Source organism: Staurois parvus, unplaced genomic scaffold (genome assembly GCF_062004578.1).
Source record: "Staurois parvus isolate SC_StPar_1 unplaced genomic scaffold, SC_StPar_1.0 ptg000231l, whole genome shotgun sequence".
Taxonomy (NCBI): domain Eukaryota; kingdom Metazoa; phylum Chordata; class Amphibia; order Anura; family Ranidae; genus Staurois; species Staurois parvus.
In genome coordinates this window covers 794,994-820,320 of record NW_028318027.1, presented here as the reverse complement: position 1 = coordinate 820,320, position 25,327 = coordinate 794,994, and the positions used below count along the sequence as shown (strand labels likewise).

At 46.6% G+C, this 25,327-nt stretch overlaps 1 protein-coding gene across 1 annotated transcript; it reads right to left on the bottom strand.

Moving 5' to 3' along the window:
* Nucleotides 1-5,249: 5,249 nt before the first annotated feature.
* LOC149460376 (olfactory receptor 10AG1-like) lies at nucleotides 5,250-6,206 on the bottom strand. The gene has a single exon (XM_089679782.1). The coding sequence runs from the start codon at nucleotides 6,204-6,206 to the stop codon at nucleotides 5,250-5,252; it is 957 nt and encodes a 318-aa protein (XP_089535908.1).
* Nucleotides 6,207-25,327: the final 19,121 nt, after the last annotated feature.

Here is a 25,327-nt window from a genome sequence, read left to right as displayed (position 1 = left end):
TGTAAAAAAAAAAATGCTTTCATCATTTTTCAAAGAAATGTGGCAAAAAATGATAGCTTCAATAAATTCACCATGCCTTCTAATAAATACCTTGGACTGCGCATCTCTGTGATTTACAGAAAGTCCTACAGCAGCACCGACAAAGGAAAAAAAGTTTTAAAATTGTCCGCAAATGACTTTAACAGCTAGGGCGACACAGTGGCTAAATGATTAGCATTCCCGCCTGGCAGTACTTGGGTCTTTGGTTCGATTCCCAACCACGGCACCACCTGCCTAGAGTTTGCATGTTCTCCCTGTGCCTGTGTGGGTTTTCTCCGGGTAATTTGGTTTTCTCCCACACTCCAAAGACATGCTGGTAGGTGAATTGGCTCCTGTCTAAATTGGCCCTAGTATGTGTATGTATGAATGTGAGTTAGGGACCTTAGATTGGACGCCCCTTGAGGGTTAGGGACTGATGTAAATGTACAATATGTGTAAAGCGCTGCGTAAATTGACAGCGCTATATAAGTACCTGAAATAACAGTGCTCTGACAGTGTCAGGGATCCGGGTGTGACCAGAAATGTGTGGACTGACACAGGAAAGTAGCAGGCTTCAGGAACACAGGCGTAGTCAGGGCTGGAGAGGTGGAATGGTCAGGCGGGCCGTAAGGTACTGTCAGGCACTGCCCGGTGGGATCTCTAGTAACCCACAGAACAGGATTCCCCAGGGCGCGGAGTCTAAGCCCCAGTCTGCCTTTTCACCAGAGCCCCTGATGGTGGGGATGGACTTGGCGCTGGACTGAGACCAGGTCGCGGCCCCTGAGTGCACCCAACTGTGGTAGAGGGGTCCGCCGAGGGTATGTGCTGGGGGAAAGCCTGACGTGAAGGGGCTGGCAGGTTTGGACAGTAGTGACTGGATCCGTGTGGGATGGATGGATCGTCTGGGTAGCGTCAGGCGTAGTCAGGCAGGCCAGGTCAGCAATGTGCGGGCAGTGAGGTACTGGAGGAGCAGGCAGAGAATAGTCTGGGTCACAAGCCAGGTTCAGTAACTCACGGGCAGCGCGGTACAGAGGATCAGGCAGAAGGATGGTCAGGCAAGCCAGGGGTTCAACAGGAGATGGTCAGCAGAGGTCAGGATCAAAGCAGGGTCAGCAACTAGGCAGATAAGCAGGAACACAGGATACCAGGTACAGGGGCTCATGGGAAACATACACCAAAGCCCAGATCACAGGCCTGGTCATTCCTTAAATACACCTCCTGCAATCAGCCCCAGGTGTTGGTTGACTGCAGGAGTGAGCTTCTGGCTGCTGAGAGCACCCGCTGGTCAGCCCTGGTACTGCAGCCTACACGGCAGGTGAGTCCCACCACCAGTTCTGAGTCCATTCCTGACAGAGAGTGTATTGTGATTGGCCAATCCCAGGTCAGGTGAAATGCTTTGGCCAATCACAGCACACAATTACATCACAAAGGGGCAGGGTTACCCGGTTGACTTCACTCAGTGGCCCTACCCCTTATATATTTAAGAACTGTCAGGCCGGTGCAGCTGTCAGAGGGCGGGAGCCAACATCAAGAGTGGAGCCTTTTTTTTTTTCATTTTCTGGGTTGGCGGTGGTGGGCATCGTGATTGACATCGGGAGACAGTTTATTTATTTTTGTTTTCAAAGTGTCAAAGACTGTCTCCTGTCATTTTTTTACACTACACTTTTTTTTTGTGAATGAGTAGCAGTACCATGTACCCCATACTCATTCACATGGGGGGGGGGCTGGGATCTGGGGGACCCCTTGTTAAAGGGGGCTTCCAGATTCTGATAAGCTCCTACCCGCAGACCCCCACAACCACCAGCCACGGTTGTGGGAAAGAAGCACTTGTCCTCATCAACATTGGGATGCTCGGATAAGGGTCTGATATGGATTGTGGCATATGGTGGTTCTGCTCAAAATCCATACCAGACCTGAAGGGCTTCACATGGATGGGGGGTCCATGCTGGTTTTTTGGTCCCAAATTTATTTTTACATTCAGCTGTCAGCGGGGAACCCCACTGACAGCGGAAACATTATAGCATGTTTTCACTACTAGAATACAGCATGACTTTACACAATATTTTAGTAGTTTTTTTGGGGGGGGAAATGCTGTGAGGTATCTTACTGCATACTTGGATGTGGTAAGATGCCGCTTAGTGAATTGTTCTGTTCGAAGTTTGTGGTCGAACCTTCGTTAGGTTCGAATGTTTGACCGTGAACAACATAGAGGGGTGTTCGGCCCATCACTACTCTTGTCCATTTGTTGTGGGAGGGTTCATTTGAATCAGGAATCCTTTAATAATAAGGGGGACCCCAGATACCCCCTCTTGTGAATGATTATGGGGCACATAGTACTGTTACTCATTCACAGAAAAAAAAGTTGTAGCTTAAAATTAGATACCCAACTGTTTGACAAGTCCTTCATTAAAAAAAAAGTGAAAGTAAATCCATCATCACTTGATGCCTGCTGTCTCCAGCTCCCCCCTCCCCCTCCAAAAAAAACCCAACAAACAAAAAAGAAAACAAAAACAAATGAACCACTGCACACAATTGATCCTGATAATAAAATTAGTGTAAATAACCGCTCCCCGAGCTGTCAACAGCAAGGGGTGGGGATAGTGGTGACATCATTGCCCAAGTATGGCCATGAGGTCCTATTTAGGCAAGATATAGGGCCCCTTTCCCTGCCCATTTGACCCATATGGGATGTACAAGTAAGCAGACATACTGGCAGGTCAGAGGGAGACCTACATGATGCCAGTGATCTACTGGTCACTGGTGCAATGCTTTAGAAGCTTCACAAACAAAGAATAATAAGTTCACATTTTTCATTACAATACAAATATTTTTTGTTAAAAGTTGAACGTATCCTTTAGTACAAACTTTCACACAGCAAAACAAGGAACTGAAATTACCAAGCCACCTGGATCTCACTTCAGCAGTATCACTGCTCTTTACAGCGGTTCCTCAGACCACGGGTTCTTCAGGCTCACCTAGCCTTTACTCACAGCACCTCGCTTTAGCAGGCTACTTCTGGCCTTTGGATAGGATCTCCCAGCACCCCTTGGCTCTCCCACTTGATATTTACAGATCCCCCTCCTGGACCCTCTAGTTTCTTCAGCTCTCTTGGTCCTCTGCTGATTCACATAGCTGTTCCTACTCTCCTGTCCTGCGGGGAAGGGAATCTCTGCAACACAGTCTTGTCTCCCAAGTAGGTCACCTATCCTGGCTGGAGCACACCTCTATCCTTGCACACATGCTGTGTTCCTGAATGACAGAAACTGCCCTGAGCTATCCTCAGATTGATTTATAATGAGTGTGTGCACCAGGACACAAACACAACCTGCAGAATTTCAGGAAACCTGAACACAGGATTGAGGGTTCCGTCCCACAGGCCCTGATTGGGGATGGCCAAACCAGGAGAAGGCTCAAAGCACAGCTTTCTCCACTCATAAACTACTCTGGAGCTTCCCATTATGGCTTGAGTAGAACCCTGTGTCATTCTGCCTTCACTACCTAAATTCACATAGTGGTTGGGCCTCGTTACAATACGTACACACATAAACTCATACAAACATACATAAACTCTCACACATACATACACTATATTGCCGAAAATATTGGGACACCCCTCTAAATCATTTGACAACAACCCCACATCATAATCTCCCATCCATCAAACTTTACACTTGGCTAAATGCAGTAAGGAAAGTATCGTTCTCCTGGCAACCACCAAACCCAGACACATCCATCAGATTGCCAGACAGAGAAGCCTGATTGCTCACGCCAGAGAACACGTCTCCACTGCTCTACAGTCTGGTGGCGGTGTCCTTTACACCACGGCATCCGACGCTTTCATTGCACTTGGTGATGGAAGGCTTGGATGCAGCTGCCCGGCCATGGAAACCCATTCCATGAAGCTCTCTACGCACTGTTGTTGGGCTCATCTGAAAGCCACACCAAGTTTAGAGGTCTTTAGCTATTGACTCTGCAGACAGTTGGCGACTTCTGCACAGTATATTTATCAGATGAATCACTTTTAACTTAAAACCCTTTGGTACCAAAAAATGGTATCTTTTGTTTCGTCTCGGAAATATTAACCACTTGCACTCCAGAGCACCCCTTCTGGACCAGGCCATTTTTTGCGATACGGCGCTGAGTTACTTTAACTGACAATTGCGCGGTCATGCAATGCTGCACCCAAATTAAATTTACGTCCTTATTTCCCCACAAATATAGCTTTCTTTCGGTGGTGTTTGATCGCCTGTGCATTTTTTATTTTTTTACGCTATAAACAACAAATGGCCAACAATTTAGAAAAAAAAAACCTATATTTTTGACTTTTTGCTATTAAACATGTCCACATGTCCAGTGAAAAAAAATAAGAAAATCAAATTTTGTCATAAATTTAGGCCAAAACATAGTCTGCTTCGTGTCTTTGCTAAGAAAAATCCCAATAAGTGTAAATCAATTGGTTTACGTGAACGTTATTGCTTTTGAAAATGGCGGTATATAGACTGGGATTTTTAATTTTTTTTTACTAGTAATGGTGGCGATCAGCGACTTAGAGCAGGACTGAGGCGGGCATTCTGCCACTGGGTGGGGAACTGACTTGGTGTCACTGGGGACATCCCCAGTGACACTAATACAGTGATCAGTGCTAATAAAAAGCACTGACGCTGTACTAATGGCAACGAGCAGGAAGGGATTAACATGTGGGGCAATCAAAGGGTTAACTGAGCTGTTTTACTATGTGGGCTGTGTGCTGTTCAACTGTAAGCACACTGCTATGCAGAGCCATACAAAGCAGTGTACAGGAACAGGGGTGGACTGACAACTCATGGGGCCCCCAGGCAATAGGGGATCATGGGGCCCCTGTGTCCTTGCCCAAACTCAAAAAAGCCTATGAAAAAGGTACCAGGGGCATCTCATGGGGCCCCCTACTGACTCCGGGCCCTCGGGCAGTGCCCAAGTGCTCGAATGGTCAGTCCGCCCCTGTGCAGGAGCTGACAGGAGAGATCCGTATTGTTTACATAAAGGTCTCTCCCCTTGTCGGAAATCCTTGAATCCTCGGGTGCTGGCAAAGAATCACTGGCAGGAATCCAATGATTGACAGCCGGGTCCACAAATTTTGTGTTCCCGTGCCGTCCTGTAGCAGTATTTCTGCTATAGGGTGGCGAGGAAACGGTTAAAGTAGCAGTAAGAACACAACAGTGAATAACGCAGTACAATATGAACAATGTTTATTATTAATGTATTTTTGTAGTACAAAGTCGTTTTATTTCACTTATCGTCATCTTCATAGCTTTATGAATATCCTGATTCCTTAAAGTATAAATGATGGGGTTTGCCAGCGGAGTAATTGAAAAGTAGACAAAGGACATCCCTTTATAGACTTGGAAATAATAGCTGCCTCTTGGCACCACATACAAGATGAAAACTGTGCAAAAATACAAAGTCCCCACCAGGAGATGTGAGCTGCAGGTGGAGAAGGCTTTCTGGCGTCCCGATGAGGACTTTATCTTGAGAATTGCGTTTATGATAAAAGCGTAAGATAAAACAATCAATACAAAAGGTCCAACTGTCAGCGAAATGCTGATGACAAAGACAAAAAAGTCGAACGACGTTATGTCCGAGCATGCCGAGGATTTTATGTTGTTGAAGTCACAATGGAAGTGGTCGATGATCACAGGGCCACAAAATTCCAGGTTAAGCAGAAAGTAAGATATCCCTGCCACAATCATCAACGAGATCAACCAAAACAAAATAATGAAATACAAACACAGCCTATTGTGAATGAGAGCGGAATATCTCAGAGGCTTACAGATAGCCAAATATCTGTCATATGACATTAATGTAAGCAGAAAAGACGCCACGTCTGACAAAACTCCCAATACGTTAATTTGGACAACACAACCAAGTAAGGAGATGACCCCTCTTCCCAACAGTAAGTCATGCAGCATCAGTGGAACCAGGTTCGTAGTATAGACAAATTCACAAAAGAGCAAATTACTGATCAGGAAGTACATAGGAGAATGGAGATGAGGGTATTTATTAACCAAAAAGATGATCAAGAGGTTCTCAATGCAGGTTAATGTGTAGATTATCAGCAAGAGAAGAAAGAGTGGAATTTTGTAATCAGTGAAACTTTCGAATCCAATAATCAGGATTTCCATAAAAATGGTCTGGTTCTTTTGATGTGTCATCTGTGAAAACGAATTGACAGACAGAAAATGTTATTAATCAGTTTCTGAGGACAGGTGGAACTGCTGTGGGAACTAGCATCAAGCGTAGAGTTTTTTTTTCAGCCACTTGCACACAGCTAGCAGCCCCTTTGCACACAGCTAGCAGCCCCCTTGCTGCTCTGGCTTCCACCTCTCCTAGGTGGAGCCCTCCTGACTCCAGGGCAATGACCTCCTGTCTTCCGGGGTAGAGCCCAGAATCATGGTTTGGCCTCTACAAAAAGGCCTGCACACACCTGTACAATCAGTGTGCTGGCTGCTTTCAAAACATAGTCCCAGGATTGGTGATTTCACCCCTCCCAAATCACTTAGAAATCTCCAGGCCACAGGTCCCAAAACAGGCTTTACAAACCAAAGAAGAAACTGATAAACCAGTTTCCTCTGCATTAAGAGAATTGCCTGGAGGCCCTCAACCTGTATAGTTGAGAATCCTGGGTTATCACCGTGATTTTCACCGTGGCAGGATACCGCACTGCCACACTGCGCACAGAAAATCTGGCCAGGACTGTGCAGTGGTAGTCCCGGAACGGCTCTGTAACATTGTCCAGAATGGCTGGTCAGCAAATGTAGAAGCAATACCGCTAAGCAAAGCAAAGAAATAAGTGGGACCTTACACACAGGTACACCTTGCTAATACTGGGGTTGGACCCCTTTTGCCTTCAGAAGTGCCTTAATTCTTCATAGCAGAGATTGTTTTCTGCACACCTTGGATGTAACGAGTGGTTATTGGAATTACTGTTGCCTTTCTATCATCTTGAGCCAGTCTGCCCATTCTCCTCTAACCTCAACAAGGCATTTTCATCCACAAAACTGCCGCTCACTGGATATTTTCTGTTTTGGTCCACTCTGTAAACCTTGTGCGTAAAAATCCTAGTAGTTTAGCAGTTTTTTAAAAACTCAGACCAGCCCATCTAGCACCAGCAACCATGCCACGTTCAAAGTCACTTAAATCCCCTTTCTTCCCCATTTTGTTGTTCAGTTTGAACTTCAGGAAGTCGTCTTCACCACATCTAGATGCCTAAATGCATTCAGTTGCTGCCATGTGGTTAACATGGGAAGTGGCCAGTGAGTGTATATGCCAATGGGAGTAAATATGTGAATAAAATAGTTGCAAAATACAATTAAAATCCAACAAATTTTACAAAAGATTAGGTATATAATTGTCAATAGGTGTATACAATAATCATATTAAAAACAATAGAAATGGAGTAACAGAACAGTTACAGTAAGATAAATGGTCTACACGTTTCATGGGGCTTCCTGCTTCATCAGGACCATCTATGTCAGGTTTCTTTGATAGTGAGCCCTTGTAGATCGCCTGTTCATTGTTCCCCGGAGCACAGAGTCTAATCCCCAGCTTGCTTCTTCACCAGTTCCTCTAATGGTTTGAATGGAATCAGCTCACAGCCACCAGGTACCCCCAACTGAGGATGCAGAGAACACTCAGATGTGCAGAGTACAAACAGGAGACAGAAGGAAATCCAGGAAACAAGCCAAGGTCGGGGTGGGTGGCAGGCAAGACTAAGCTGGGGTCAGTACATGGAAAGTCAGACATTCAAAACACGTAATAGTCGTCAAACACCAGCTCAGAGAACTGGGAAGTTGCTCAGGCAATGCGGGCTGCACTGAACATATGTATATATAGGGAAGCAAACTGGGAGGAAGTAATGAAAGGGAAGGGAAATATAAACCCTCAGAATAACAGGCAATGCCCGTAGGTGAGCACAGAAGCCAAACAACACATTTGAAAAGAATCACAGGTCTAGGAGAAGCATTGCAGAAAGTAGGTAAGACTTCACAGGCAGGAAAACTTCAAGTGAAATCGTGACAATTTACATTTTTTAAAGTTGTTGAATCATTGTTGGTAATAAACAAAACAGATAGAATCCACAATACCAATACTAAAGACAAAAACCAAGAAAGGGAAACCTACTCCAAAGTGTACAATTTCACAGATCCCATTAAATATTCCTGTCCACAGCAGAAAAAAAACTGCATACTTACCAACACTGTGGCACAGTAATGACTCCTGATCCAGGGGGCAAATGAGGAGCCCCAAACGGTATGTGGGGGGACCTAATAAGATGCCAAAGAGCTGAAATAGACCTAAGGTGCACAACATCAGAAAATGGTATACCCGAGATATGGGACTGGATATAATCATCAAAAACCAGAGGGAACAGCAGGAACCAAGATAAAAGTGGGAGATCTAAGAGAAGAAATATATAATGTTACAATAATCTAAATCTCACATGATGATTAAATATCATATAAGTAGGAGTCCATAAAAACCCTAAAGGACTCCCCAAAATGAGGATTTAACACAGAATGAGAAACAAACCAAAGGTCAACCAGGTACAACAAATTTGAAAGGACTTACAGGTCTAGGAGAAGAGAACTGGAAAAAAAAAAGAGGCGCTGTGGAAAATGATCTCAGACAAGCACCTTAGTGAAGGTGCATCTTTATTGGGTGAGACAAAGTAGCAAATATAATAAAATTGACCAGCCTGAAGTGGACAGTGTGACTCCAATGGACGGGCCGTCCGCTCTGAGGGGAGGTGAGATCAGAGAATGCTCCTGTCGGCTTCAAATCACTTGGTGTCAGCGTACCAGCGTCCTGGGTGGTGTCACCATGGCAAGTGAAGGCAGTGTCCGGCGTTGGCTTCAGCTGGGAGCATATGTAGGGTTACCAAGATGACATGTTTTGCGCAGTTGCGCTTTGTCAAGTCCATGTCCAGTTGTGCTTTGTCAAGTCCATGGATATAATCATCAAAAACCAGAGGGAACAGCAGGAACCCAGATAAAAGTGGGAGATCTAAGAGAAGAAATATATAATGTAACAATAATCCAAATCTCATATGATGATTAAATATCATATAAGTAGGAGTCCATAAAAACCCTGAAGGACTCCCCAAAATGGGGATATAGCACAGAAAGAGAAACAAACCAAAAGTCAACCAGGTACAACTAGGCACTGGCTGGAGGGAACCTAATGGCTAAGGTAAAAAATGAAACTCTACAAGGAAAGGATATATGATAATGCCCCAAAATACAGACTAGCACAGCCGACCACATATCTGGCAACATCAGGATCCCAGAAGAAACCCTCACATGCAGGGTGCAATGACAGAAAAAAGTCCACCAACAACATGCCCCTTAACAGAGATGGAACATGTGACCAGCACTCTTGGGTGGTGGACATGAAATGAACCACTAGCAACTGGGTATGAATAAAGTGGCATCCCACAGAGCCCCCCCCCCCCACACACTGTGGGTAAATTCGAATAAACATCTGATATTATATTCCCAGGGTGTTGGGGCAGGCTCCCCCTGCTTGCCTCTGGGCACCACACATAAACAGACGGACATGGTGCTGAAGACAAGGACTGATGCAAAGCTGGGAAATGCAAAGCTGGCAGGCCCATAGTTTACAGTACCTAGGCCCAAGAATGACACTACAAATGGGGCTGTCATGGTACAGGAAGCCACATCATCCAGACCGGAACAAGCTGGTTGGAACCAGCCAAAACAAGCCAGTTGAAGATGATGTAGGGCCCAAGTAACACAGTGGTTCAATACCCTATGTGCTCCAGACAGGACCACAAGTCACAATCCCGTTTCAGAGGTGCAACCACTGCCTTCCAGGTAAGGGCTGACAAGATATAAAAATCAGACCAATTAATCTAGAATAAATTGGCTTGTGGAAGAAGAGGGGGACATGAACTGGAGAGCTCACCTGCATTCCCCAACATAAGGAAGGAGGAGCAATAAACCTAAACTTGTAAATGTTCTTTCCTGCTGTTCAGCTCACATCCTGAAGGGAAAAAAAGAAAACAAAACTAAAAACAATAATGTGCAAAAAAGTAGCAGGCCAACGAAACACAGTAAAGCTAGTTATCATGACCGTGATGTTAAGCAGGATAGATAATTATCAGTCAAAAACCTAAACCTAGTAGAAATTAATCTAACTGAGGTTCAAAAAAGAAGTAAAACTATCACATATAGTGAGACCGGTGGCTTTGTTGCCTTCAATTTGTACATCCTTCAGGTGTGGGGTGTACTCTGGCAAGAGCCAAAAATCTCAATGAGTCTACCTTGTATTTAGGGGAGCAAACAAAATACCTTGCTATGGGGTTCTCCAGAAAATCCAGCTGAAATATCAGAAACATGATTGTAATGGAACCAGACCCCAGACCGCACTGGGGTATATTCCGTTATACTGAAGCTTCCCTGTCCGAACACAAATCCACAGACCACACCCTTGAAATCCCTCAGGAAATAGACAGCACCCGACTCTTCTTAAAACAGGAAGTCAACTCCTATATTTTATACACACAACCAGTTATATACACAGGACGGGGAAACACAACCAGGAACAGGAAACACATCATCAGCCCACCCCATCAGTGGAGAGGGCTACAGGAAACACATCATCACCCCTCCCCATCCAACCAAGACACAGAACAATGAGGCAGCACATGGCAAACGGACAATAGACAGCCATGTGGCCGAGAACAAAGGACAACACACCAATACACAATAGACATTCACATACACACCCTGTACCCTAACAGGCACAGGGTCACTTAAACATAAGAATTTGGGAAGATGATACAGAGGTCCCCCCACCCCCAAAAGTCACTCCCATCACAATAATCCTTAATACTTTACCAAAGTTTTCTTTACTTTTTTTTTCCAAAAAATACTTTTATTAGAAGAAAGGCATATCAAGGCATATACAACTACGGATCACAGTCCGAACATAGGCATAGCACGTAGCCTCCCGTTGGGCCATGGATTTAAACTGCAATACAAAGGTGGGATAACACATTATATCCAGTGTATATTACAAACCAGCAGATACAAAGAGTATAATAGATAAGTCAATATAGGTATAATGAATACTGACCCATGTATTAGTGAGCTCTTATGTTAAGGGAGTGTGGTGTGTTGGGTAAGGATAGCATATGATGGTGTGTATGTTATGAGTTGTGTGTCCATATCAGGAACGTGTGAGCTACGTAAAATTAGTCACACCTCTATGAGAGTAAATGCTCTATTTTGTTGGGGATACATGAATAATGAGGGCATATAAAAGGTGTGAGATAAAGAGAAGACAGAAAGGAGAATAGTTAGAGAAAGAAATGTAGATTGAGGTGGGGGGGGGGATTAGAGAAAAAAAAGTGGGGGGGAGGGGGGGAAGGGGAATGGGTAAGGGGTAAAGGGGATGTGGAATGGGTAATTGTGGATTAAATAAATCACATCATTTCATAGGATACAATACTTGCAAGATCATTCAATGGGGTAACACGTGTGTCAGGAACCTGAAAGGCAGGCCACGATGTAGAGTCTCAGCCCGTCCAAATGTGCATCAAAAGCATCTTTGGTGAACAGGTTGTTCCCTAGTACGGCATTGTGTCTAATCATTCAGTCAGGGGGTGTAGGCTGTTCATGCACTAATAGGTGATAGGTAGTGGTGGATTTGAAATGACTTCAGCAGGCCCATGTCTTCCTGAATCTCTCGGGATGTTCCTTTGCTACAGAAATCAGTTCCTCCATTTTCTCAATTTTGTTGATCCTAGCAAACCATTCTCGGATAGTGGGAACATGTGCTGAGCGCCAGTAGACTGGGATACATTGTTTTGCCACGTTTACCATGTGCAAGGCGAGTGATTTACGGTACGTCCTAAAAGGAAGTGTGGAGTGCTGGAGCAAGAATTGTGCGGGGGAGAGGTCTAGGGTGTACGTAGTCACTTGTGTGATTATGGATTGGACTTTCCCCCAGAAAGGCTGCAGCAATGGGCAGTCCCACCAGATATGCAAGAGTGTACCCATCGCCTGTTGACATCAACACAAATCTGAGATGTTAGGGTCAAATTTGTGAAGCCGGTACAGAACTCTGTACCATCTAGAGTATAGTTTAAAGTTCTTTTCTTGTGTGGAGACACATATGGACCCTTTCCGAAACGGAAGGTCAATGGTGTTTTCGAGGCAAGTGTAAAGCTTAGATATAACATGTCTCTGTTGAGAGTCTGTAGAGCAAAGTTTTTCAAATGGGGTAAGTGGTCTAGTATAATCTTTTAGATGTGAGGAGCTATGTATAAAGTGGTGGAGTTATCTGTACATCCACGGCGTCAGGGTCAGGGATGGCCATTTGTTCAGAATGAGGTCTCTGGATAAGAACGTCTTGTCTTTGAAAAGTTGATGCAAATTAAAATTGTCTGTGGGGTTAGACCCGGCGAGAAAGGCATGTGACATACCCGGTGGGAAGTCTGGATTCATTTTGATAGGAGTGAGTGGGTGTCAAGGTCCTACCTTTTCCCAGAGGTTATGTTACTCCATGTGCTGGCATCCATCTTGGATTTCTGCTGAGCATGGTGGGAATCTTTTATGCCTACAGGTCTCTGAGGTCCATCCCCCAGAGGGGTGTGGCTGATTACATATAAGCCTGTGGTCCGCACATGCTCTTTGCACTTGTGTCTTGTGTCTTTGTGTTGCTATAACTCTGTTCTGACGCTCGTGACTCTCCTGGATTCTGACTTGTGACTCGACTATTCTTTGTGTTCTCCTTTGATCTGACCCTCTGTTGCTGAACCCGGCTCGTGACCTGTGATTCTCATCTGCTGTCCTGTACCGTTTTGTCCCGTTGTTGTGGACCCGGCCTGCCTGACTACTCTATTGTCTTTTCCACTAGCTACACGCCATTGGCGGCGGCCATTACCACAGCTGAGGTGTCTCGGGGGCCACGACCTGGTTCCTGGCTGCGTCAAGTCCATCCCCACCATCAGGGGCCCTGGTGAAGGGCAGCCTGGGACCTAGACTCCGTGCCCTGAGGGACTTCGGTCCGTGGGTGGTGGTTGTCGTCAGCCAGTGCGTTACATTGTTATTAGGCCTGCCTGTCCGTTCCTCAGCTCCTGCCATGACATTACACAAGTGCCATGAACCCTGACGGTGCAGGTACGCCCTCGCTCCCAACATTAGTCGCTAGACTCGATCAACAGGATCACCTGTTGGATCAGTTCGCTCAGGCGTTGCAAACTCTGCTTGCACGCACTGCGCACCTTGCTCCTGGTGTTATTAGGCCGGTAGTCACTCCGGTGGTCGCTCCCGCTGCCACTCCACTGGTTGCGCCCACCACCTCGGCTGCTGCATCGGCAGCGCCCAGAGGTATGACTGGTTCTGCCCCTCTTCCACAGCGCTTTGGGGGTGAGCCGAGTCAGTGTCGTGGGTTCCTCAACCAGGTGGGTATTTATTTTGAACTAATACCCCACGCTTTTCCGGCTGAGAGGTCAAAGGTGGGGTTCCTAATATCACTACTCTCAGACAAGGCCTTGGCCTGGGCAAATCCCTTATGGGAGAGGAATGACCCGGTGATTCACGATTTCTCCAGTTTTGTCGATGCCTTCCATAGGGTATTCGACGTACCGGCTCGCTCCGCCTCGGCGGCCAAGCTGCTCATGACCATGCATCAGGGTTCACGGACCGCAGCCGAGTACACCATAGAGTTTTGTACCCTGGCGGCAGAGGTGGATTGGACCAATGAGGCTCTGGTGACTGCGTTTTCCCATGGTCTTTCTGACACATTGAAGAACAAGATTGCAGCTAAGGAACTGCCTAGGGAGTTGGAGGAGCTCATCTCATTCCTGATCCTGATTGACAACAGGCTCAGGGAGAGGCCCTCACTCAAGGAACGCCTGCAGAGACCTTCCATTCGATTGGCACCTGCGTTTTCTGTCCCACCCGTTCCTCCCTCTCCTCCCATGCCTCCTAGGGATAGCTTGTCTGGTGGTGAGCCCATGCAGCTGGGGTTTGCTCGCCTTTCTGAGGGAGAGCGGGCTGCTTGGCATCGGGAGGGTCGCTGCCTGTACTGTGGTCTCAGTGGGCACTTTCAGCAGTCTTGTCCGGTCCGTCCGGGAAACGCTCGCACCTGAGATCCTGTCGGGGACAGATCTTGGGTGGAGTTTCCTCGTCCCCGGCGTTCCGCAAGGATAAGCCACTGATCAACGTTGTCCTCTCTTGGACGGAGGGCTCGGTGACGGCCCAGGCGTTGGTAGATTCTGGGGCCGGTGGGTTATTCTTAGACAGCTCGTTTGCTGCACAGCACTCCATTCCCCTGCAGGCTCGTGCTACCCCATTGGTTCTCGAAGCAATAGATGGCAGGCCCCTGCAACCGCCGCAGGTTACTCACGAGACTCTGCCAGATGGGGTAGCTATTGGGGCTGTTCACAGGGAGTTGGCCTGTTTTCAGGTGATTTCCTCCCCACACTATTCGGTGGTTTTGGGGTATCCCTGGCTCCAGAGGCACAATCCAACCTTCAATTGGCAAACAGCCGAGATTCTCTCATGGTCTCCACAGTGTGGGGCCGGATGCATCCATGGGCCGGTTAAGGTATTGTGTGCCTCCTCGGACTCTGCGTTGCCTATCGACTATGGGGAGTACCTGGACGTATTTGATAAGGTACGGGCTGGTGCCTTACCTCCGCATCGTCCTTACGACTGCGCCATATCCTTGCAACCCGGTGCCACTCCTCCGCATGGCAGGGTGTACCCTCTCTCGGTTGTGGAGAATAAGGCCATGGAGGAATACGTTACAGATGCGCTTTCTCGGGGGCACATTCGTAAGTCTACTTCTTTAGCAGGAGCAGGTTTTTTTTTTGTAAAGAAGAAAGGTAGTGAATTGAGGCCTTGCATCGATTATAGGGGTCTCAATCGGATCACCATCAAGAATGCCTACCCAAATCCTTTGATTTCTGAGTTGTTCAACCGCCTTAAGGGAGCAACAGTCTTTACCAAACTCGACCTTAGGGCGGCGTACACCCTCGTACGGATCAAACAGGGGGATGAGTGGAAGACCGCGTTTAACACCAGAACCGGGCACTATAAATACCTGGTGATGCCCTTCGGGTTGTGTAACGCGCCCGCAGTTTTCAGGAATTCATAAACGATGTCCTTCGTGACTTGTTGCAGCAGTGCGTGGTGGTTTACCTGGATGACATTCTGGTTTACTCTACCTCCATGGAGTCCCATATCCAGGATGTCAAGCGGGTGCTGTAACGATTACGTGAGAACGAACTCTTTTGTAAGCTCGAGAAGTGCGAGTTCCAAAGCCTCTCTGTGATCTAACCAAGAAGGGGAGTAACCCTCACGAGTGGCCATCCGAGGCCATCGTAGCTTTCGAGGCTCTGAAATCTGCCTTCCTTTTGGCTCCGATTCTTTCTCATCCCAATCCTGGGTTGCCCTTCGTCCTCGAGGTTGATGCTCCTGAGACGGGAGTAGGGGCTCTCCTGTCTCAGCGTCGGTCGCCTGATGGACCCCTACTTCCCTGCGGGTTCTACTCCAGGAAACTTTCCTCTGCAGAGTGCAACTACCAGATTGCAGATAGGGAGTTGTTGGCCATCATTCTGGCTCTCAAGGAATGGAGGCACCTGCTCAAGGGTTCCGCGGTTCCGGTCCTCATTCTTACCGATCACAAGAACCTGACTTATCTTTCGGAGGTCAAGAGATTTACACCCCGCCAGGCCAGATGGGCTCTGTTCTTGTCACGCTTCAACTATGTGGTTTCCCATTTGCCTGGTGCCAAGAATGTCAGGGCTGATGCGTTATCACGGCAATACTCTGAGTTGTCCAGGGAGGGCCAACCTCGGTTATACCTCCAGATCAGATCCTGGCTGCCATTCGCACCAGTCTGACTTCTCCTCTTGGGGAGCAGATTTTGGCGGCTCAAACTGACGCTCCTTCCGAGAGGCTGGAGGGTAGATGTTTCGTACCCGAGGGATTGCGCACCCGCCTGCTGCGTACCTACCATAACTCCAAAACTGCCGGGCATCCGGGGAGGAAACAGTTGTGCTGGGTCGTCTCTCGTTTATTCTGGTGGCCAACTCTCCATGCCGACATTGCCTCTTATGCAGCGGCATGTTCGATCTGTGCCCAGAATAAGTTTCCACGGCATCTCCCATTGGGTCTCCTGCAACCCATTCCCAATGGGGAGCGTCCTTGGTCACACCTGGGTATGGACTTTATTGTAGACATCCCTGTGTCTCAGGGTCATAGGTCATTCTCTTGGTCGTCGATCACTTTTCCAAGATGTGCCATTGTATTCCACTCAGGAAATTACCAACAGCGCAAGAACTGGCCACGGTCTTTTCCAGGGAGATTTTTCGCCTGCATGGGTTGCCGAAGGTGATTGTCTCGGACCGCAGGAGTCAGTTTGTGTCCAGATTCTGGCACGCCTTCTGCTCCCAGTTGGGTATTAGCCTCTCCTTTTCTTCAGCCTACCACCCGCAGTCCAATGGGGCTGCGGAGCGTTCCAATCAGGCCTTAGAACAATTCCTTCGGTGTTATATCTTGGACCATCAGGACGATTGGGCCGATCTCCTGCCTTGGGCAGAGTTTGCCAGGAACTCGGCTATCAACTCCTCCTCCGGGATGTCTCCCTTCATGGCCAACTATGGGTTCCAACCCGCGGTATTACCTGAGAGGTTCTCACCACAGGACATTCCAGGTGTGGAGAACCATCTTGCTGCCCTGCGTTCTTCATGGGGGCAGATCCAGAGGGCCTTGAGGGACTCAGCTCAGCGCCAGAAGTTCCAGGCTAATCGCAGACGGTTGCCCGCTCCTTCATACCAGGTCGGCGATTGGGTGTGGTTGTCTACTCGCAACCTCAATCTTCGGGTGCCCACACTCAAACTAGCTCCCCGTTTTGTCGGTCATTTTCGCATTCTCCGCAAGGTAAATCCGTTGGCCTATGCCCTTGCCCTTCCGCCTGGGATGCGGATCTCCAATATCTTTCATGTATCCCTGTTGAAACCTCTGATCTGCAATCGCTTCACTACCTCTCTGCCTCGGCCCCTGTCCCATCCGGGTTGACGGTCATGAGGAGTATGAGGTGAGCCGGATCCTGGACTCTCGATTGGTGCGCGGTCAATTACAGTTCCTGGATTTCTGCTGAGCATGGTGGGAATCTTTTATGCCTTCAGGTCTCTGAGGTCCATCCCCCAGAGGGGTGTGGCTGATGACATATAAGCCTGTGGTCCGCACATGCTCTTTGCACTTGTGTCTTGTGTCTTTGTGTTGCTATAACTCTGTTCTGACTCTCGTGACTCTCCTGGAATCTGACTCGGCTTGTGACTCGACTATTCTTTGTGTTCTCCTTTGATCTGACCCTCTGTTGCTGAACCCGGCTCGTGACCTGTGATTCTCCTCTGCTGTCCTGTACCGTTTTGTCCCGTTGTTGTTGACCCGGCCTGCCTGACTACTCTATTGTCTTTTCCACCAGCTACACACCATTGGCGGTGGCCATTACCACAGCTGAGGTGTCTTTGGGGCCGCGACCTGGTTCCTGGCTGCGTCAAGTCCATCCCCACCATCAGGGGCCCTGGTGAAGGGCAGCCTGGGACCTAGACTCCGCGCCCTGAGGGACTTCGGTCTGTGGGTGGTGGTTGTCGTCAGCCAGTGCGTTACATTGTTATTAGGCCTGCCTGTCTGTTCCTCAGCTCCTGCCCTGACAGTGGGCCAGGGATGGAAGGGAAACCTTTTTTCTGACCCACTGATGATAACACGATAGAGTGGGGCCTATAAGAAGGTGTTCCCTGAACTCAGACAGAATGTGGGAATTTTTCAGCCAAGGGGAGGTGGCCAAAAAAGCAGCTTCCAAATTGACCCAGGCCTTATGGTTGTGGTTTGTAGACCAATCTACTATTCTTGCCATGTGAAAGGCTCTGTAGTAGAGAGTGATATCAGGTAGTCCAATACCTCCACTCGTCTTAGGCATGGTAAGTTGGTCAAAGCCGATTCTGGGGTGTTTATTACACCATAGAAATGAGGTACATAATGTTTTGTAAGACTTAAAGAAAGAATTAGGCAGTTTGATTGGAATCGTTTGCAATAGGTACAGTAGTCTGGTTTGTCCCATTTCTGTAGATCTTTGATGATGCTACATAGGATGAGTAAAACGTTTTTGGCATAGAGTTCTGTAAAGGTGAGTTGGTAATTGAATTCCTAAGTAAGTGATGGCATTGGATTGCCATGCGAAAGGAAAATTTGTTTTCGCCTGTCTGATCATATCTTGTGTTAGAGAAACATTGATGGCTTGGGATTTAGTGAAGTTTATTTTAAAATTGGGCAAATACTGGAATAATTTGAAATCATGTAGTAGGTTAGGTAACGTAATATGTGGGTCTGTCAGGAAAAGTAAGAAGTTGTCAGCAGAGGCCACTATTTTGTGAATTTTGCCATTGATTAAAATCCCTTTGATGTTGTCATTCTGTTTAATGCAGTTCAAAAAGGTTCCAAAATAAGAATGAATAGGAGGGGGGGGGATAATGGACATCCCTGTCTGGTCCCGAAGGCGTCTGAAAGGAGGCCATTGACTCTCACTTTAGCCGTAGGTGTTGTATATAAAGACATGATAAAAGTCAAGAGACGTGGAGGAAGTCCAAGGCCAGTCAGAACAGCCTCCATGTAATCCCATGCCAATCTGTCAAAGGCCTTCTCAGCGTCTAAAGAGAGAAAGAAGCCAGATTGTTTCTTCTGTGTCAACCAATGATTTACATTTATTGCCCTGATCGTATTTTCTCTTGCCTCTCTACCGGATACGAACCCCACCTGATCAGTGGAAATAATGGGGTCTATGATGCGCAGTAAACGATTGGCCAGTATTTTGGCAAAGATCTTTAAATCAACGTTCAGTAGGGAGATTGTAGGATAGTTCGCTGGCGATGTCTGGTCTTTGTTTTCTTTTGGTATAAGTGTGATATGGGCTTCAGAAAGATGGTGCATGGACTGTCCTGGGTTATCTAGCGAGTTGAAGACTTTTAGGAATGGGTGTGCTAGGACATCAATGAAGGATTTGTAATATGTGGTTACAAGTCCGTCTGGGCCCGGGCTTATAACTGGTTTTAGTTGTGCAATGGCCTGTTGTAGTTCTGTCAATGTCAAAACTCCATCTAATTCTTTTGCTTGTGATTGGGATATGGATTTAGGAAGGTATTGGGCGAGAAAAGTCTGGATAATGACCTTACGTGGTCTAGTGTCCCCTGTCGGTTTTGGTGGTAAGGGTAGGTTGTAAAGGGTAGTATAATATTTCTCAAATTTGTCTGCGATATCCGCAGATGTTTTAAGTAAGTGACCTTGTTTGGAATTAAGTTGATGAATGGTGCGAGCCACTTTTTTAGATTGCAAGGTCCTGCCGCTCTTATTTCCATGTTCATAAAAGAGTTTCTGAGACAAAGTAAAATTACGTTTGGTTACCAAAGTTTTCAACTTGTTTTACCAATGTAAAAATATCCACATCCACAGGCCAATACGTAGATTACACCTGCGGTCTCACAATGAATAAATTACCTGGACTTATATATATTACTTATTACTATATTTTTATTTGGCAAGGTCACCCACCTGTCATCAATAACACAACAATAAAGGCATTTTCCAGATTTTAAGGTACCTCAAGGTAGGGATCTACATGGAGAAGAAAAGAAGAGAGGGGCGCCAGACTAAGTGCAGTATTAGAAGGCAGTTTAATTGAGCAAGATAACTTGGGTGACTCACTAGATAACAGTAGAAAAAGGCATGTGTATCAGGATGGACGTCGCCCTTGTTGGGTCCCAGAGGCTGATGGAGAGGGTGGATAAGCATCTAGGGGCCGAGGTTGCAGGGGGATCCAGGGCACCCGATTCCATACTGTTCGCGTCCAGCATCCGGAGGCTGTGGCTGTGATGGAAACCAAGCTGGAACGCAGATGGTTGCCGGGCGGACGTGGTGTCACCACATGAGCTTAGTGCCATAAAAAGGGGTCGGTAACACCTTTCAAAGCATCAGCTTCTTCGTCAGAGAAGCTTGGTTTCCATCACAGCCACAGCCGCTGGACACGAACAGCGTGGAATTGGATGATCTGGCTCCCCCAGCAGCCTCGGCCCCTAGATGCTTATCCACCCTCTCCATCAGCCTCTGGGACCCAACAAGGGCGACGTCCATCCTGAGACACATGCCTTTTTCTACCAACACATGCCTTTTATCTAGTGAGTTACCCAAGTTATCTTGCTCAATTAACCACTTCCCGTCCGGCCCATGTATATAAACGGCTGGACGGGAGCAGTGCAGTGGAGGGTTGCCATTTATATACAGCCTCCCCACCCCCTGCTTATGCGCTCTCCCTGGGAGCATGCAGCACCGCGATCCGGTGCCCGCTGCGTCCTCCGGACACAGTGGAACACCGATCGTTGTACGGGACCTCTGTGTGAGGTCCCGATCATGTGATCACTGATAGGCCAATCAGTGATCACATGAAGAGTAGGAAGCAAGATGTCAATTCTGACATCATTGCTTACTACGTGTGAAAACTGTGAATGATCACAGAGGTCACATGGTACAGGGCTATTCACAACAGCCTTGTACCATGTGACAAGCTGTGACCAATCACAGCTCACACAGTATTTCTCAATGGCTGCAAGAATGCAGTCAATGAAATCTTTTGCAATCTGTCGTTTGTTTTCACTTTTTGCAGCCTTTATTTCCTTTTTGCATATTCTGTTATATTCTTTGTAATCTTTAAACAATGATCGCGTTCCTTCATTTTTATATTTAATAAAAGCTCTTTTCTTATTATCTATAGTTTTTTAACTTTGGCCGTAAGACACATAGGTTTGATTTTTAGCCTTTAAACGTTTTGCCCATGGGAATATATTTTGCAGTATATTCACAGTCTTTGAAGAACTCCCTTTTCTGTGTTGTGTTTATTGATGCCAATACACTCTCACAGTCTGGAGAGGGGAGAGCATCTCTCATCCTTGGAAAATAAGCTCTCTTAAAGTTGAGCATTTTTATTTTTCCCGCATGTGCTTGTTGTTTATAGCTAACAATAAATGAAATCATGTTATGGTCACTGCTGCCCAGATGCTCTTTTATATAGACATTCTGTCAGGGCTCTGTCCTCGGCAGAAGTGTTAGGAGACCTGGCACCCCTGCCAGTACCTTGCATGGCCGCAGAAGTTCACACCGGCTCCAATTTGGCCTTTATAAGGAAGACCTGCCCTACTCCCAGGTGCTGGTTGATCTCTGGCTTCCCAGTACCTTGTTCCTGTTTCCTGTGCTATTGTGATCTGTTTCCTGATACCGACTCAGCTTGCTCTTGGACCTGTCTGCTCTGCTTAACTCCTAATCTGACCTCGGCTTGGCTAACAGATATTCCCTCTTTGCTCCTATGTGTATGACCTTGGCTATCCCATCTGACTAGGTGTGCTCTGATTCCCACCTGGTGCCTGACCTTTGAACTGGCTATCCTGTGATCCTCTGTTTCTCGGAAGGCTTGCATACCTCGCTCAGGCACCACCTGCCTGCAGATCCCATTGCAGTGCATCAGCTGTGCTCCTTGGTGGACCACCAACGAGCACTCCTACAGGCGACCTGTGCAACTTTGGGCCTGACTCCTGCTGTCCCACTCTCAGGGGAGTCTGGAACTTAGCAGCAAGGGAAACCCTCTCTCCAATGGCCTCTAACACCAGGTATGTAAAACATTCATAATAAGCTCTGCATGGTTTGAGATTACCAGGTCCAGCAGAGCTTATTTCCTAGTGGGGGCCTCTATGAACTGTGCCATAAAATTGTCCTGAAGTAGGTTTAAAAATGTTTGTCCTTTAACTGTTCCTGCAGTACCATTACTCCAGTCAATTTCTGGATAATTAAAATTCCCCATTATTATCACTGTCCCAGCCCTTGCAGCCCTTTCAATCTGTGCAAGGAGCTGAGTCTCCACCTCCTCATTAACACTGGGAGGTCTATAACAAACTCCAATGATTACCTTTGTAGTACGCACCCCCATGTGCAGTTCCATCCATAATACTTCAGCCTCATCACACTCTCCATCAACTAGGTCCTCTTTCACACTCGCTCTGAGATCATTGCTCACATAGACAGACACCACCACCTTTCCTATTTACTCCGTCTCTTCCAAAGAGAACCTAGCCAGAAATATGAATGGCCCAGTCATGTGAAGAATGAAGCCAAGATTCAGCAATACCAATTCAATCCTAGTTCTCTTCATGATCCAAACCTTCCAACTCACCTATTTTTCTTGGCAGACTTCTGGCATTGGTGAAGAAAGGCTTTAATCCAATGACACCTAGTGCACACGTATTTTGCATATGTTTTATTTTCGTACAAATGTTACCAATTCCACTGGTTGTTTGTAACATGTGAGCCTTCTTATCATCTGCCATAGCTCCCCCCCATCTATCCCCATTCCACCCACCAATAAGGACTGACACCTGTCTGATCTGTCTACCCCGTTATAATCTAATTCTCCCTCCCCCCTCCATCCTAGTTTAACCACTTGCCCTCCTGAGAATTTACCCCCCTTCCTGACCACGCCTCTCTTTGCTACTCGGCGCTGCACTAATTCAACTGATAATTGCGCGGTCATGCAGTGCTGCACCCAAACAAAATTTACTTCCTTTTTTCACACAAATAGAGCTTTCTTTTGGTTGTATTTGATCACCTGTGCGCTTTTTATTTTTTGCGCTATAATCAAAAAATACCGAACATTTTGAAGAAAAACATTTTTTAATTTCGGCTATAAAAAATATATAGTAAACTCAAAGTTAGTTATAAATTTAGGCCAAAATGTATTCTTCTCCATGTTTTTGGTAAAAAAAATCCCAATAAGTGTATATTGATTGCTTTGTGTGAAAGTTATAGCGTCTACAAACTATGGTATAAATATTGCAATTTACGCCATTTTTTTTCTATACAGCACTGCGCTAGTCTAACTGACAATTGCGTGGTCATGCAATATGATGCATACATTTAATTTATGTTCTTTTTTTCACACAAATAGAGCTTTATTTTGGTGGTATTGTATCACCTGTGCACTTTTTATTTTTGATGATATAAGCAAAACATTTTTGAGAAAAAAATATTTTCTCATTTCTGTCATACAAAATATCCAAAAAAAACTAAAATTTCATCATAAATTTAGGCCAAAATGTATTCTGCTCCATGTTTTTGGTTAATAAAATCCCAGTAAGTGTATATTGATTGCTTTGTGTGAAAGTTATAGCGTCTACAAACTATGGTATAGATACTGCAATTTACTCAGCTTTTCCTTTCTGACTGCTCATCACATTTTTTGAGGTGCTAAAATACCAGGACAGTACAAACACTCTCAAATGACCCCTTTTCGGAAAGTAGACACCCAAAGCTATCTGCTGAGAGGCATATTGAGTCCATGGAAGATTTATTTTTTTTCCACAAGTTTCTGGAAAATGACAAAAACTTTTTTTTTTTACACAAAGTTGTCATTTAAATTATATATTTCTCACACAAGCCATGGGTATATGTGGAATTACACCCCAAAATACATTCTGCTACTTCTACCAAGTATGGGGGTACCACATGTGTGAGACTTTTTGGGAGCCTAGCCACATACAGGAGCCTGAAATCCAATGACCACTTTGAAAGCCTGAAGGTGCGTAACTTCCTCATTTCACTTCCTCACTACCTATCACAGTTTCTGAGGCCCTGAAATACCAGGATAGCACCAAATCCCCCAAATGACCCCTTTTTGGACAGTAGACACCCCAAGGAATTTAAAAAGAGGCATGGTGAGTATTTTACAGATCTCATTTTTCTCACAAGGTTTTGAAATAAAAAGAAAGAAAAGTAAAACTATGTTTTTGTTTTTTTTCTTCAATTTTCAAAAACTTGTGGCAACAAATGAAATCTGCAAAATACAGATGAACTTAAGCAGGAGAACTTAAGCAGCAGGAAGACACAACAACAGCAAGAAGCTCTACTGCACGCTGGACAGACTGCAAGCAAACACCCTGGGAAACCTCTCTTACATACCTGAGTCACATTCCATGTACCTTTTTATACAATACATCCCCTCTTCTCCTCTTCATATTACTATCCTCTGTTCCCAAATCTCATTTCTTTACCCCTCTGCTCCACCCTAAAACTTGTACATCTCCACCTCATTGCTATCATCTCCCTACTATTGCTCTCTTCACCTCCCCAAAATGCCTCTTCCACTCCTTCTCATTTTCCTCTCCTCCGTTCCCAAAATCCATTCACTATATCCCTCTGCTCCTTCCAAACAATTGTATATTGTGTCCTCACTGCTTTCATCACCCCTCTACGGCACCCACCACCTCCTCCTATTACTCCACTCTCTCACTGACCCGAACACCTCCACTAGTAGTCTCTCACGCTCCTGCACATCCCGCTCCCATGCCACCTTTCTCACCCTTCTCCTCCTCCTAGCCGCGGGGGACATCTCCCCGAATCCTGGCCCTCCACCACCTCCCTCACCCGCACAACACCCTCCTGACTCTACGTCCTGCCGCAACCCCCGCAACTTAGTATCTGTCCCCCTGCTCCCTAAAATCTCCCCCCCATTTTCATGTGCACTCCTGAACGCCCGATCGGTGTGCAACAAGCTTACCGCCATCCACGACCTCTTTGTTTCCCGCTCCCTCAACCTCCTAGCGATCACCGAAACCTGGATCCAGGCCACTGACTCTACCTCCCCTGCTGCACTCTCCTACGGAGGTCTCACCTGGACCCACTCCCCCAGGCCTAACGGTCGTAAAGGTGGTGGGGTTGGTCTGCTCCTGTCACCGCAGAGCACCTTCCAATTCCTCCCAAACCCCCCCTCCCTATCCTTCTCCTCCTTCGAGGCCCACTGCGTCCGACTATTCTCCCCAACCCCCCTGAAGATTGCTGTGATATACCGGCCTCCTGGATCCATACCCCGCTTCCTGGATGACTTCTCCTCCTGGCTACCCTTCTTCCTCTCCTCTGAGCTACCCACCATCATCCTTGGGGATTTCAACATCCCTGTCAACCTCGACAACCCGGACACATCCCATCTCCTCCACTTAACCCCCTCCTTCGCACTTGCACAGTGCATACAATCCACCACCCACTCCAACGGTAATATTCTTGATCTTGTCTTCTCCAACCGCTGCGCTCCCCACAACCTCACTAACACCCCCTTCCCTCTCTCTGACCACAACCTGATTACCTTCTCTATCTCCTCGTCCTCCAACGCCTACCCCTCCAAATGTCACACTACTACCAGCCGTAAC

Excerpts from the sequence above, each read along its gene's own strand:
- LOC149460376 (XM_089679782.1), bottom strand. The coding sequence starts at position 6,206 with ATGACACATCAAAAGAACCAGACCATTTTTATGGAAATCCTGATTATT.